This window comes from Dermochelys coriacea, chromosome 6 (assembly GCF_009764565.3).
Source record: "Dermochelys coriacea isolate rDerCor1 chromosome 6, rDerCor1.pri.v4, whole genome shotgun sequence".
Classification (NCBI taxonomy): Eukaryota; Metazoa; Chordata; order Testudines; family Dermochelyidae; genus Dermochelys; species Dermochelys coriacea.
The window spans coordinates 65,508,729-65,524,859 of NC_050073.1; the positions used below are offsets into that span (position 1 = coordinate 65,508,729).

Consider the following 16,131-nt stretch of genomic DNA (forward strand, 5'->3'; position numbering starts at 1 on the left):
GCAACCATATCATGAGATGCCAGCTATTTTTACCAGAGGGCAGTGGGAGAGCTTTATCCTTTCCAGGACTGTGAATAAAAGTTAAATATGCTGCTTCTTGGGCTAATGGCAAAGCCATTGTCCAAGCAAGAGTTTTACCTATGGCATCTTTCACTGTGAAGCATCTATGAAGAGGATGCTAGACTTTTGGGTACTGGTATGTGTACCATGCTAGCATTACCTCCCCCTCCCAGGACCCTCTGGAATTCAAAGTTACCTCACCGTAGCTTCTACCAATCCATAGCAGGGAAGAAGGACTATGGCAATTGAAAATTAAGGTCTGGATGCTACTGCTATGAAATGGCTTGGATTAGCCTGCTGTAGGGAGGCCTAGAGAGAGCCTCCTTGACATGCACATCTGAGGGTGAGCTTATATTCCAGTGTTCCCTATCCCAAGCAAATGAAAACATCACTAATTCTTTTTCAGGAGCCAAGGCTGAGGATCAGAGTGTGCAGACCAAGCGCTTAGCAAATCCACTGACCCAGATGAAAGAAGATCTAGCGATTGAGGGCAGGAAGGAGAGAAACAAGAAAGATAAGAGTGTTTTTCAAAAGCTTTTTTCCAAAAAGTAAGAGCAGCAGCACAAGAGAGCACACACTCTTCAGTTTTCTGGATGAGACAGACTGTTCCCCTTCATAGCACCCTATCGCCTTGGAGTCCAGATGGACAGTGAGCAAGTGAAATGTGTATGGGAGTAGGGAATGCTCAAGCATTGGGAATAGACTCAGCACTTGGAAAAGAATAGAACTGTCACTGTTTTAACAAATTGAACTTGGGTGGATCAATGTACCTGGTTCTACCAGGCCTACAGAAGGCTTTCGTTTAAATTGAACGACTTTGATGCTCATGAATGTGAGGAAATAATAGTGCTACCTAAGGTCTGGTATACTCCTTTTCCCCACCCACCATGGCAATTTGTTTGATGATGACTAATGTCTACCAGGATGAGATACGACTGAATTCATATCTACTTTATTGCATAAGCTGCACTTTGATCACAAATTTCCATAGATGAACCACTACTGTATTCACACGCGCTCCCACCCTGCATGATGTATTCACCCAATGTCTTATTTTACCTCTAAATTCTAAAAGAAAGGTGCCGTTGATATCATTGTGTACAGTTGTGACAGCTTAAATGCACACAGCTTGCCATTACTTTTGTGAGTGGCATTCTGTGGAATCACAGTACAGAAGTGTAAGAACATGGAATCATTCCATGAAGTGACAAGAATCATTTCTGCAACGCTTTTATCTGTCGCTATGGAAAGAGAGAGAGGAATATTTCCTACTCATATTAAACTTTCAGGTGTTGCTAGATTCTTGCAGAGTTCCCCATCAACTACCAAAAACAATTCATTCAAGAACCTCAAAATGCTGTGGGATTCAATTTAGTGTCTCCAGCTCTGTCTATACTCTTAGTTTCAGGATTCTTTATTTTTTATGCAAATAATTTTCAACAATAAAAGGGAGGGGGGCACCAGATTTGAATGGAACATAAGTAACTGTGGAACTAAAATGAATGACTTTCCTAAAAATGATGTACACTTGTGTGTGATGCTAGCCAAATAATCAGATAAAGTTAAAAACTTTAGAAGCTGTGTTTAGATGGCAATTTCTGAGGCTCTTTTAGGGGAGATGCGTTCACCCTTTGCAACAAGCAAATAATGTATAACAATGGAATCAAGCTGTCTTAGGTTTTTATATGGCAACTACCACCATGGGATGAAAGCTCAGGAAAGGGAGCATATCGTAAGGAAAATCTGAATGTCATCTGGTAAACTATTACTGCAGCTATACGGTAATATGTTAATACTTCAAATTTATCAGCACCCATGCTCAAATGTGCTTTAATAATAAAATACAGATACAAAACTTGGGTCAATCTAGCAAAGGAAATTAATGGAAATTCTGTCTTCCTTTAATTGTTGTTAATTGCAAACTGTGTTCTAATGAAACCTCAGTTTTTTTAATCAATTCATTTTGAATTTCTTGTTCAGTTGCTAGTAAAAAGTTGTAATCAAAATATTTTTCCCGCTTCTATTTAAATAAAGTCACCCAGTGGTAAAATTATGGCATTTTTCAGTTATCTGAATTCTTAATAGCCTTCTTCAGGAACCTGATTTGTGCTTTCGACTGCTAGCCCACTGAAAAAGACTGAAGTAAAAGTAAATTTTTCACTTTTCTTGCACTCCAATGCCAGTTGCAACACAGAATTTCATTCCTTCCCATTCTTAAAATCAGGTATTATAACAAATACTTTAAAGAGTGCTCATAGCAAATATAAGTAGACACAAAGTAGATATAAAACACAAAATGCTGTTCAATATTTGTTTATGCATGAAGTTTTTCACTAGGCCGTTGCACTTTGTTCAATTCTTTACTTCAAAAGACTCTTATTCAACAGGTAAAAAGTACTAACATGTTTCCCAATCAATGGCTTAAAATAAAAAGTATGGCAAATGGCCAGGGGTGAGGGATGGAGAACCAAAACTCTACCTATTCCTGGCCTCTCCCTGTCCATTCATCTATGAGGGGAGGAAGAATAGGAGCAGCTCTAAGTGGGTGTGCAGCATCCTTTACCTCTGAGGACCGGGATCCAAATTAGACAGCCTGCACTGGGCCATGCAGATGTGCAACCCTGACACTGACCCCAGACTCTGTGGGGCTGGCCAGCTGGCATCACCCAATCCCGGATCCTGCAGGGCAGCAGCCCGAACCTCGACCCCATGAGGCCAGCTGGCCTCGCACGGTCCAGGGCCTTATTGGAGATCCTGGGAGGTGGGCGGGCACAAGCCCACCCATGTCTAAAAGCCCCTCCTACAGACCATTGGACCCAGGAACCAACTGAAAATGGGGGACAACTAATGAATAACAGAGTCAGAGTGAAGGTCACAGGTTCAAAACTAGGGATCCAGAAGGGGACACTGAGCAGAGAAACCCGGACAGCACCCACTGCTCCTCAAAGCTGTCTAGGGAGCCAGCAGACACCATCCAGAGGAACTCTGCCCAGATGCGCTAGACCAGGGAGGACCGGAAATAGGCCCCACAGTCGCAGAGCACACCCCCTTGTCTAACATCCTTCTCCTGGTGTTGAAGATGGCCACTTTGGCCAGGGCCAGGAGGTGGTTGACAAGGAGATCTCATGACTTGGTGGGGCCACTGACAGGGTGTTCAAATATAACAGGCGTGGGGAAAAGTGCAGCCAGAACCTCAGCAGGAGATTCTGGAGGAGCCAGAATAGGGGCTACAACCTGGTGCATTCAAGATAAGCATGCACCAGATTCTCCCTCACGCTGTAATGGGGCAGGCATCAGGGATGGGCGTGAACCGCGCCAGGCCTGTGCTCACGGCTCCGTGGAGGAGTCGCCAACGGATATCCCTGGCAGGCCATGGGACATGGGTGGAATAGAGGCTGGCCCACCAGGGTTTCTCTCCCTCCACGGGTGGTAGACAGTCCCGCCATTTGGTATCAGGGTGGAACATGAGGGTGAGGAAGTGAAACATGTGGCGCATGAGCAAGTAGAGTAGTTTCCTTGGCATGGTTCGGAAGCGACCTGGCTGCAGGGCATGCAGCAGGCTCGGATTTTGGAAGGGAGCGGGCCAGGAGGGCTCACAGGACAGGGGCCCAATTAAAAGATCCTTAGGCCTGGGGTGTGAGGTGGGCAGGGCGCACCCTCTTGCAGTACCTGCTCAAGGAAAACCCGAGAGGCAGATGACAAGGCTGCCCCCACCTCCTGGAGCATGCGCAGGAGGGTCAGGAGGATGGCAAGCCCCATGTGCCGACAAAGCACTTCGGGATCCACCCAGTCCCCCCATCGTAGTCCAAGAGTTCTCCGATTCTGGTGGTTTCTGCCAGGACCAACCACCAGGACACCAAGGGGGACTCTGCCACCTGCACACGAAGGTACGGGTTGTGTAGCAGGACCTCCAGGAGGAGGTCCACCCCCTCGGTGGTCACAACAGACCTGATCGCCAAGAACAGCTTCCAGGTCAGAGGAGGTCCTGGCAGAAGGTTGGCAGCTCGGAGAAATCTTGCAGAAGACTCCTTGGGTGAAGAAAAAAGAGCTGCCAGTCATATCAGAGCCCTTGGTGGTGGTGGAGGAAAGTGTGTGCCAGCATCCACCATGCTGGACTACCTGCATCATAGAGGAGTCTCTGCAGTGCCTGGAGGCTGAAGACATGGACCTGGCTGTGGAGGCAGACCAGGAACTGTCCTCCCTCCTCCAGAGGAAGACTCAGGACCCCTGCAGAGACCCGGTGCAGTCCCGGCCAGAAGAACTCCAGAGCTACCCTATGGAACCAGGCCAGGATCCCTGGGACTGGGCTCAGGGTGTTGAGCCAGTGCCAGAGAATGGACAAGACTAGCTGGTTCAGTACCAGTGCCCTCCCACACAGGGAGAGGCACCGGAGGACTGCTGTCCATCTCCACAGCCACTCTGGTCTCCAAATCCTGCCAGTTCTCTGGCAGAGAAGGATGCATGGCAGAAAGGTAAACGCCGAGATAGAGCAGTGGACCTGCACTCCACCAAATGGCTTGAAGCGTGGGTGGGAGGGAGCTCATCTGCCATCCTGCCTCTACCATCAGGCCAGAGCTCTTGATCCAGTTGACCCAGACAGAGGAGGTCATAAAGTAGATGGCCTGGCAGGCCTCCACCCACACCAGCTTGCCCTGGTCCTGGACCACGAGGAGCATGTCATTGGCGTATGGCTGACAGGATAAGCTGCAACTCCGGCTCCCAGAGCATCAACCCCATCAATCTCCAGCGGAGGAGACAGAGGAAGGGCTCTAATGCCAGTGTATACAGCTGGCCCAACAGCGGACACCTTTGACATACCTCTCCCTTCCGAAGTTGACCAGCTCGCTCAGGGTACAGTTGAGCCTGACCAAACACTCCACGGAGGTGTACAGCACCAGGAGAAAACCCACAAATTGGGTCCTGAAGCCGAATGCCCAGGAGATACCCCTGGTCCAGCCGGTCGAACGCCTTCTCCTGGTCCAGGGACAGGAGGGTGAACAACAGACCATCCCTACACCTGAGCTCCAGGAGATCCCAGACCAAATACAAGTTATCAAAGATGTTGTGTCCCGGGACAGTGTGGGTCTGATCAGGATGGATCACATCCATCAGCACGGACCCCAGCCGCAGCAAGATAGCCTTCACTACGACTTTGTAGTCTGTGCTGAGGAGCGAGACAGGACTCCAGTTCCGAAGATCGCAGAGGTCCCCACCTTGGGTAGCAATGCAAGCACAATTCACCTCCACAACAGAGGGCAGACCCCGCTTTCCAAGGACTCAGGCCAGACAGTGATGTGGTCTGGGCCAAGGACGTCCCAGAACACACGGTAGAACTCCACGGTCAGCCTGTCCATGCCCGGAGATTTATTGGTGGGTATGAGACGGAGGGCTTCCGAGACCTCGGCCAGAGTGAGAGGCAGCTCCAGCCGATCCAGGTTGCCTGTGCTGACTGTTGGGAGTGCATCCCAGAGCACCCTGCAGGAATCCAAGTTGGTGGAATCCAGGGAGAAGAGGCTGGCATAGAAGGCTCTGGCCCTTCCATGCATCTCCTCCGGATCTGTGAGTGGGTTGCCATCCTCTGCTAAAAGGCAGATGACCTGCTTTTTGGCCCACCCCCCACTTTTTCTCCAGGGCATAGAAGAAGCGGGAGCCATGATCCATCTCCCAAAGGAGATGGATGCGGGATCGAATGAATGCGCCCTGGGTCCGATGATCTTCCAGGGCCTGGAGCTCCTCCCACTTCTCCCAGCATGCTCCACAGAAGGATGGATCCCCAGGGCTTCTGGCCAGATGCCTCTCCAGCTCAAAGACATCTCACTCCAACTACCCTATCAGCGCATCCTTCCATTGGCTGGCGCCCCGGGTGTAGTCTCTGAAGAATAGCCAGGCACGCACCTTCCCCACATCTCACCACCACCATGCCGAGAGAAAGGCATGCCATTGCCCCCGCCAAGCCAGCCAGAACTCCCAGAAGGACACCGCAAAGCCCACATCCTCCAGCAAGCTATTATTAAAGTGCCAATAGGTCGGCCCCAGCTTCTCCAAGCTGAGATAGACCGTCACGGTCACCAAGTGGTGATCCGAGAATGGGGCTGGCTGAACGGCGGAGGATTGGGCCCATGGCAGATGGAAACTTGATAAATAAAACATGGTCCAACCAGGAGAGGCATGACCGATCACTCTCCAGCCGGACATAGGTGAAGGTGGTATTGTTGTCCGGGTGGTGGTCGTGCCAGACGTCCACCAGGGAGTAATGGTCAACAATCTCCCTGAGGACACCTGCAGCAGCCTGGCTGCTCTTGAGCCCTGATCGATCCTGGTCCTCAAGGATGGTATTAAAATCCCTGGCCAGGATCAGGCTCTTGCGAAGATCCAAGGTGCCGAGGAAGGCAGATGCTTGCTGATAAAAATGCACCTGCTCCAGGCCTGCATTCAGGGTGTAGACATTGACTAAATTCAATATCAGCCCCTCCACACAGTCCCAGACATGCAGCAGGTGACCCGGCACCTCTGGCTGTAGGTTGGGGGAGAACAGGATGGCCACCCCAGTCAAATGGGTGCTGAGGTAACTAAAGTACACCCCGTCCCCACATTCCAGCCATCAGCTAGCCTCAGCAGCTGGAGCCGTGTGGGTCTCCTGCAGGAAAATCAGAGTACCCCCTGTCCCGAGGGAAGAAAAGCATCTGGTTCCTGAGGAGACCCACCCTACCGCCCCCGGTGTTCAAGGTGGCAAAGACTGTCAGTTTCATAGTGAGGATTGGGGAGGATCCTCACAGGTAGGGGTGGTGGCGGCCCCCAGCAAGCCTCGCAACAACCCATGCCTGACTCCGAAAGCCAGCTGGAAGTTGTGGGCCCACCAGTGGGCCACGATGTCCCACCTCTCAGTCCCCCTTCTCTCCTGCAAAACGGCCATTACAGCCTCGAGGACGAGACGGAAGTCCCCCTACCACTGGAGAACAAACTTCATCTTACCCTCAAAGATATGGCTTTCCTAGAGGAAGTGGTGCACCTTGTCCTACAGCACAGCGTCCATCAGTCTCTGGCGAGGGAGAGGGTAGCAGAGGGAAGAGAGCAGCCCCTAGATGGTCAGGGATGAGGGACATAAAAACCCCCCCGAGGGTTGGCCGAGGACAGGGGAAACGAAACAACCCCAGGAGCAGCAGCAATATGGGGAGTGGAGGGGAAGGAGGTGGGCAACGGGGCTGGAGCAGAGCTGGGGTCAGCACCAGGAATGGAGGCAGAGGCAAAGGTGGGAGTGGGATCCCTGGCAGGCATGCCACTGGGGTGCAGCACCTCTCAACCAGATTCAGGGGCTGAAGGGGTAGGGATGGGAAGGGGCTTCAACAAGCTCAGCACCCTCAACCACAGCATCGGGCATGGTGGCATCAGCAGCAGGGCCCCCCACTGGGAGGGGAGGTGGCTGCCCCATCTCAGAAAGGGGTGCCACCAGGGTGTCCGCCATCACGAGTGGGATGCGGTCTGCGGCTGGGCAGGAGGATGAACCCGAGGGCGCCCTAAGGCCGAGAACGGGGGCAGCAGCCTGGGGCAAGGGGGAAAGAGAAGGAGGGGGGCAGCATGACCAAGTTGCCACCCAGACTGAGGCCCGCTGGCAAAGAATCGTCCTCCCCCATGGCCTTGATCTCCTCAAAGATGGAGGTGACGTCTCCCCCCTACTGCCCCAGAGCCCTCCCCATCTGCAACCAAGGCAGCGATCGCCTCAACGCCAACACAGGGCACAGGTGATCAAAGGGCTGTGGGGAGGGGAGGTTCCATCTGATGCCTCCTTGGGGAGAGACTCCATGAGGGGGGGAAATCTCCCCCCTCCACTGCCATGGCCTTTCCAGCCAGCTCCACCAGCTGGACTCTATCTGGGTGCGCGCTGGAAGATTTGGCAGTGGCAGCCCCCCTCATGGTCTTGCGGGGGGAGGTTCTGAGCCCAAGCCTTCCTTTTGCTGTGCTTCCCTGCACAAGTACTCAGCCCTCCCTCTCCTGTGCCTGGCAAGGGCCCTGCCAGACTGCCCATGACAGAGGCAGGGCCCACCCACTCATTGGGGTGCACTGTGGGGGCTACCCCCAGGGCCCGAACGGGAGTGATGGCAGAAGGAGGAGGGGCAACGATGGGAACCAGGTCACCAGTGACAGCTGGGCCCTATCGCCCAACAACGGTAACTTCGGACCTCACCCGAGGAGTTGTGCACCCGGTGATGGGCCCCCTGGTCGGGCACCAAGAAGAACCCCTCGAGTGCACCACCGGCAGCAGTTGGTGCTGGGCCTGCCGGCGGAAGGCCAGGACATGACGGAGGGTGGGGTCCTTGCAGCCCAGTGGGAGAGGGCTGATTATGGAACTGGGCTTCCTCAGGGTGGAGAAGAAGGGTAAAAGGGCAGCTTTGGGCAGGACAGAGGTAAAAACCACCTGTATGCCCAGGTTCTCAATGGGAATATATACGCCAGGCTGCCCCCGCCCCCCAGCCAGGCCCTTCTCCACTGCCTCCTGGGCAGCAGCCTCCGATGCCAGGAAGAAGACGATCTTCCCATACATCTTGGAGACCGCCACCATGGCCATGGGCCCCACCACCTGCACCAATGCCCCCACATGGGGCACCAGGAGGCAACAGACACTATGCTTCCTGGTCAGGGTCCCAAGCCCCCAGGGATGGAGAGGGCAGTCAGAGCAGATCATGTGGTGGGGTTGCAGCACATGGGCATATGCTCTGGGAGCCAAGGTGAACCATCCCTAAAGCTGGTGGAGGGAACAGCAGGGGGTGGGAAGGTCAGAGCAGATGATGGGGTCGTGGCAGGGTGGGCAGCACCTTCCGGGCAGGGCTCTTGCGCTTTTTATTCCCCTGGCCCTTCTTCCCGGCCAAGAGGACGGTCCCCCCCCCGGCCCTGTCCCCAAGTGGAGGGGGTTGTGGCCATGGCAGTGGCCGAGTCCGGACCAGTGATAGAGAGTTTGACTGCTGGGAGAGACGTGGGAGTTGGCAGGGGGGGACCAGAGTCAGCCGGAGGGGCTCAACCCACCATTTCTCCTGCGAGGGGCAGGAGGCAACACCGGAAGGAAAGCAGAGGGACAGGCAACCAAAGGGCCACCCAAAGTTTGCGGTGGGGCAGGTGAGGTAGCAGACACTGAAGGGCCGGGGTGGGGCAGGCAAATTTACAAAGGCTGGAGGCAAACTAACAGAAAGGAAAATTCCAAGAGGGTAAAGGTGAAAAATCTGGCAGGAGGACAAATGGGCAGCAAGGAGCGGATTGGGGCAAACTAATGCAGGGCATGCATATACGGGCATTAGAAAAGGGCAACTAAAATTATTAGAGTTTGGCACGGGTCCCATATGAGGCAAGATTAGGACTTTTCGGCTTGGAAAAGAGGAGACGGGGGGGGGGGGGAATATGCTAGAGGTATATAAAATCATGAGTGGGTGGAGAAAGTGAATGAGGAAAAGTTATTTACTTGTTCCCATAATATAAGAACTAGGGGCCACCAAATGAAAGTAATGGGTAGCAGGTTTAAAACAAATAAAAGGAAGTTCTTCCTCACTCAGCGCACAGTCAACCTGTGGAACTCCTTGCCTGAGGAGATCAGGACTATAATAGAGACCTGAATAAATCCATGGAGGTTAAGTCCATTAATTAGCCAGGATGGGTGAGGAATGGTGTCCCTAGCCTCTCTTTGTCAGAGGGTGGAGATGGATGGCAGGAGAGCGATCACTTGCTCATTACCTATTAGGTTCATTCCCTCTGGGGCACCTGGCATCGGTAGACAGGATACTGGGCTGGATGGACCTTTGGTCTGACCCCTTATGGCCATTCTTATGAGGCTGGGGAGCACTGGAGAAGGGTGGGTATGTCGGGGGTGGGCATGTGCGCCTGTGAAACGCAGTCCCAGATGGATACAGGAGCAAAGCAGATAGCCACACTGAGGGATGAAGAGCAGGTCTGGGTGGTGGGGGGAGGGCTCCACGCCACTCCCCACAACAGCAGCAGGAGTGACCACCACCCCAGGAGCAAAGATGTCTGTGACCAAACCTCCCCCCCCCACGCTGTCCCGCAGCAAAGGTCCGCTTGCTCCGACACAGCAGCCAGCCAGCTAGGGAAGAGGAGGAGCCAGCCAGGGATAGTGGTGGTAGGGTCAGGCACTCCAGGAGTCAGAGCCCCCCCCCGCCCCGCCCAGCAGCAGTAGCCCAGGGAAGAGCTCCAGCCAGCAGGGCCCCCAGAGCAGAATGACCAGTTGATGGGGGGGGGGCTCCCTGAGGGGGAGGAACCCCTCACTGAGCCCTGGTGAGCCAAAAGTAACATTAAGAAGGACTCCAAAGACATAGCTTTTTAAGCTCTTGGTGACTAGTTCATTACCTGACCAGGGACTTGGACCCTCAGATTGATAATCTGCCAATTGAGCTAGACAGGCTCACAAACATGCAGGACCATGTGGGGGCCTGCCAGCAGCCCTGGACCCTGCCAGCCAGGCTGGGCAGCAGCCCCAGACTCTGCAGGGCCAGCTGGCAGCACCCGATCCCAGACCTTGTGTGCCCAGCCTGCAGCCCCGGATCCCAGACCCCACTGAGCTGTTCAGTAGCCCCCAGACCCCAGATCCTGCTGGGCTTGGCAGCTGCCCCCACATCAGCCAAAGTTGATTACTTTAAGCAACACCACTCTAGCTGCTGATATGTAATCAGGGTAGGTGTGTTCATGTAAATACAGTTTGATTCTAAAGTCTCTCCTGCACCCCCACTCACTGTCGGAAGAATTAATTCAGGTCATTTAGACTCTACTTACATCTACAATACATAAGAATGTAGGTTTTTCTTGGAGGACCAAGGATGACTATGGATTCAAAAAAATGTTAAATAGTATGAACCAGAGCCTAAGCCAGTGTAAATCACTGTAACTCCTTTGATGTCTGTCGAGCTATGCGGATTTGCCCCAGCTGAAGAGCTGGTTTTTAATGCTTTGTATTCTGTTCAGAAAAGTTTCAACAACATCCTTTTAATGTCCAGAAAGGTTATGAAATCTGTCCCCCTAGTTCCAAGTCACATTCTTCAGTGTATTCATAATTAAATGAAAACCAGACTAAATTTTCCTTGTTTTTCCTTCAGCAAAGCAGCATGAAGAATGTTCCCTTTTTTATTTTGGCTAAATGTTAAATATTTCTCCAGCCCACCTATTAAAAATGCTTTGTGTATGATGTTATAGGCAATGGTTTTGTAAAGGACAAATTTTGTGTGTAAAAATGCCATAGCTGATCACTCAATTCTATATTAACTTTGCCCTAAGCTCAGTTTGTAAAAGGAATAAGAACATCTCGACTTATGTATTCTTGGCCTAGTAAAAGTGACTCAGACATGTCTCCATTACAGCCACTTATTTCAGGGGTGAATTTGGTCCATTATATTATTTAAAAGCATCACACACATCATAAAAATAATTTACACTATAGCATGTTTCCACCAGCAGGATGTCAAAATCATTTTACTAACACTCTAAAGCTTATTTCACGCACCACTGAAATAGAATGTGACACCAGTTCTGTGCCCATTTGTTTGAGGAAATGGAAGGAAAGAATAATTTCTCCACTAAACCACAAGGGGAATGTAGGTAGGTAGACTGGAATTCTCCAGTTAGAATTTGGCCATGCTACCCCAACACTTTTCACTCTTGTATGGCCTGGTCTCCAGTGCTGAGCCCACATGGATCCCTTTAACTTCAGTGGGAGTTTAAGTGCTCCATACCTCTGAAAATCAGGCCTTAAATGACCGCAAGTGGTCAGGGCTTTTGTTTGTAATGTATCGTCCCAAACTCCGTACCTCTGACAACATTGCCCTCAACACCCTGAAGGGATGGGGTGGCATCAGCTCAGTACTGAGAGAAGAGTTTCAGAGGGGTAGCCATGTTAGTCTGTATCAGCAAAACCAATGAGGAGTCCTTGTGGCACCTTAAAGACTAAAATTTATTTGGGCATAAGCTTTCATGGGCTATAACACACTTCATCAGATGCAGGGAGTGAAAAAAAAGTAGGCAGGTATAAATATACAGCACATGAAAAGATGGGAGTTGCATTACCAAGTTGGGGGGGGGGGTCAGTGCTAACGAGGCCAATTCAATTAGGGTGAGTGTCGTCAATTCCCAACAGTTGACAAGAAGGGGTGAAAATCAACAGAGGGAAAATTATTTTTTTAAGCGACCCAGCCACTGAGAGACAAGTGTAACTCACTGAACTACCACCGGGATTTCCTGGGAGGTCTCCTACCAACCACTAACCAGGCCCCACCCTCGTAGCTTATAAGAACAGAGCCTGAGGTTGGTATGGCTGCAAAAACTGGAATTTTTAATAAAACTTTTTTACACCTAAGATAATTTGAAATGGACAAGATGAGAAATATACAGCTGCCGTATCACTTCATACAATGTAATAGGTAATCAGCAGTACCGCTGGTAAAATATTGGCAGAACACTGTAACCTATAGTGGGTAAATGATGCAGAAATACTGCCTAGGCAGATTCAACTTCAGAACCGGTGAGTAAATGTCCCCTCATGCTGGTTCTCCTCCTTTCCATAGCCCTCTGGATGGACTGTAGAATCAGGTCTTTGTTATTGTGGATGTTGTAGTGGCTCAGATTCACCAGTTTGTCAAAGTCTTCAGCAGAGTATGTTAGTTTAGTAAAATAATATGGTGAGTTATTGTTGGTCAAATTTATATCACCATCCTTCATCTCCAAGGGACTGTGCTTCACCCCTGCAGAGGAAGAGAAAAGCCACCATTGTGAGCTGACTCTTGAATACGAAAGACAGGAAAATGTGTGTCTGGCACACATAACATTCTCAATAGCAAGAGAGTGAACAGTTTCTGTTAAGTTCTACTGGTCCTTAGATGAGGGCTAGCATAAATGGAGCACTCTGATTGGTCAAAAGGGGATTCTAACTCTGGGTATCCTGGGGGCCTAAATGAGGGTTGAAATTTTTTGATGAAGCTAAGTGGAATATGTCTGCATTTCAAACTCTGACTTTAAACCTGATGACAAACCCCTGCTAGAAGCAGAGAAGGAACAAAAATACATCGGAGCAGTGGGCCAATTTTTTCCCCCTCTCAGTTAAGCTGGCATAAATATGAAGTAATTCCATTGACTTCAGTGGCTCTGGCTTGACATCACACTGAGTGCAGAATTAGGCCTACAGGCCTTTTCTGAACACTACTGGCCTGATTCTCAAGTGCCCCTTCCTTGCATTAGTGGGAGCTGCTGGTGCTCGATACCTCTGAAATTCAGCCCTTTGGGGCAAATTCTGCCAGCAGGTAATCCATGCAGTAAGACAGGAGGCAGAAAAGAATAAATCAACAGAGTCCAAGCCAGTCGCACATGGAAGAGCAGAATGGGAGGGGAGTCTTCTGCATATCAATCTGCGTTCCTCCAGCTGCCCAGTATCACATCTTCATTCTCCAGTTTAACACCATACCCCAAATGTGCCAGTATCCAACATTCCAATGCTCCTGGTAAGTTTTATTATTTATTTAGCACTTAATATCAGGAAATCCTGTTACTGCATCCAAGGACTACAGAAACTGAATATTTATGCTTTTGAGTTTGGACTTACACTTCCTTCCTCTCATTTTGCAAGAGAATCTAATTTATTTGCAGCCTGAAAGCAAACTGCCCAGATCTATCTAATTCTGTGATAGCTCTGCTAGGGCTCCAAACAGGCCATACTTGAGATGTTATCTGCAATATCTACCTGAGCCATATGAAATTGACACCTACACTGTGCTCATGAAGTATCAGCTGGCTTCCACACTCTAACTTGGATTATCAGTTTTTCCTGTAAGTTTGATTTCCAGGCTAGGGATACTGAATAATACTCTGTAGAATTTCTAGTGATGTGTTAACACTTTGCCTCAAATGGATCTTTTAGTGTTCTAGCATCATGTGCCACATTTCCTATGCCAACCACCTACACTGTAGATGCCACTGCTCATTTTGAGCATGCAAATGCAGGATTTTCATTTTAAAGGGCCAATTTTTCAAAACTCGCCACCTGGCCAAAATCAAATGATTAAATAAAAAGCTCTCTGTGGTGTCTCTCACTCAGCCAGAAATAAAAATGACCACTTTTAAAGTTGAAATCACTAGACCTCCCATTCCCCAAATGCACACTTTCACAGTTGACCTGTCAGCTTGAAGCCCAGATCTATGAATAAATTACTCTTTGGAGGCAAACCGGTATGACTCATAACTCACAGGTTTGGGCCTCGGGCACTGAGAAGCTAAACTCCCGCATTCCTTCCACATACTCTCAGCTGCTTTTCATTAAGTGAACTGTGAAAGCCTCTGTTTGACCTGTTATGCTGTGTTCAACAGCTTTGCCTGAATGTGCATTACTCTGTGAAGCTTTCTCTGTCCCCTTGGACGGGCTCCAGCCTTCTTCCTAATATGTTGATTACTAACCTGTAAAGTTTCTAAACTGGATTTAGTCACAGTCTGTTTGTTTATCCTGTGTTTAACACTAGTATTAGTGTTCCATGGTAAATGATAGTAACAGTGGAAACATTTCTCTTAACCACTTATTTTTTAGTTGCTCATAACTTTATTCAAACATTCCTTCTGGGGAGAAGTTTTCCATGAGCAAATGAATTTTTCTGCAAAGCTTGAACTGAATCGATTTAACTGTTAGATTTCAGAGTAGCAGCCGTGTTAGTCTGTATTTGCAAAAAGAAAAGAAGTACTTGTGGCACCTTAGAGACTAACAAATTTATCTGAGCATAAACTTTTGTGAGCTACAGCTCACTTCATCGGATGTATTCAGTGAAAGCTTATGCTCAAATAAATTTGTTAGTCTCTAAGGTGCCACAAGTATTCCTTTTCTTTGAACTGTTAGAGTGTTTTTCTTTGCGTACTCATCTCAAAAACCCAGTTTGCTTCAGGTATGATTTGAAATTTTGCACCTTGATAGCTCAAAAAGGGTGCAGCATCCTCACTGGGAAAGACAAATCATTCCAAATCTGAATAAAATCAATTCATTGTTTTAAAAGGTCTAAGTGTTTACAATTGGAATGTCTGCACAGGCGTAGATAGAACGTTGCTGTTCCTTTTTTTCAGGGTGTCCCACAGCTGTTTAGAAAACCCGGGTACCGGCTACTGAATCCTTCTAGTTTTAACGTGTCCTTTGCTGCTTAAGGCACCTTCTGAGGGAACAGCCTGCTGCTAAATATCTACAGAGATTTAAGCACAATCTTGGTGCAGAGAATGAGCAGTGCTAAAGGTGGTGCTTGCCTCCCCGTAGTTCATGGGAGCGTCAGGGTGAGAGCAGAGCTGGCCCAGAATGGATGTATCCATTTACGGGGGGGTGAGCTGCTACTTTAATATGTTCTTCCCCTAGACTCCAGGAAGCATTCTAGCTGAGTCAGCCAAAAATTCTCTTATCCCATCCCCCACTACAACCCAGCCCCCTCCACACTCTTCACATACAAAAGCCACAAAGCATCATTTATTCTGACATTGTTTGCGAGTCTGCATCAATCTCCATGTGTCTGTTCAAACTTGGCTCTGTCCAGGCTTTTGCTGTTATATGTCAGATCACTGGAGAGTGTGGTCAAAAAACAGGGACTCAGCCCAGGGAGGACATAACAGAGGTGAACAGGACAAATGGGAAATCAGATGTGGGAAGACTGGTCACACAAAGTGTAGTAAAATGATTGGTTCCTGTTGACAGTGAACTTACCAGGTTCCTTGTAGTCCTTGAAAGTGTTGTTCACCAATGGGAAGTAGAGCACTATGGGAGCTCTGGGGTTCTCTGCCTCTGAAAACAAGTAACATTCCTTGGGATTCTTCTTGTCTTCCTCACTCAGCTCAATTTTGGGGAATGGGATTCCTTGCGTTTTGCAGTATCTGTATGTCATCTCTAATTGCTGGTTAAACACAGAATAAGACCACATTAGAACCCCCACAAGAGACTAGACTCAGGCTTTCCTGCAACAAGTGACAATGAATTACTCTGAAACCACACGAGGCACAATACTGAATGATACAAACACCCTATACGGCTGCCTGACCAAAAGACTCCATGTTATTAAAAGCTCAGAGGGTAGG

At 49.6% G+C, this 16,131-nt stretch overlaps 2 protein-coding genes across 2 annotated transcripts in view; one reads left to right on the top strand and one right to left on the bottom strand.

The window, feature by feature from the left end:
- The window catches only part of SPTBN5 (spectrin beta, non-erythrocytic 5), a 145,265-nt gene extending 143,153 nt beyond the window's left edge, over positions 1 to 2,112 (top strand). Inside the window, exon 70 of the mRNA XM_043516834.1 lies at positions 467 to 2,112. Within this exon, the coding sequence (XP_043372769.1) occupies positions 467 to 612 (146 nt within the window). The 3' untranslated portion in view covers positions 613 to 2,112. The remainder of the gene's footprint in view (positions 1 to 466) is intronic.
- A 10,310-nt stretch (positions 2,113 to 12,422) lies between these two features.
- Positions 12,423 to 16,131, bottom strand: part of PLA2G4B (phospholipase A2 group IVB) — a gene marked incomplete at its 5' end in the record, with an annotated part of 30,692 nt that continues 26,983 nt past the window's right edge. Inside the window, 2 exons of the mRNA XM_043516836.1 lie at positions 12,423 to 12,788; positions 15,764 to 15,950. Of these exons, the coding sequence (XP_043372771.1) occupies positions 12,544 to 12,788; positions 15,764 to 15,950 (432 nt within the window). The remainder of the gene's footprint in view (positions 12,789 to 15,763; positions 15,951 to 16,131) is intronic.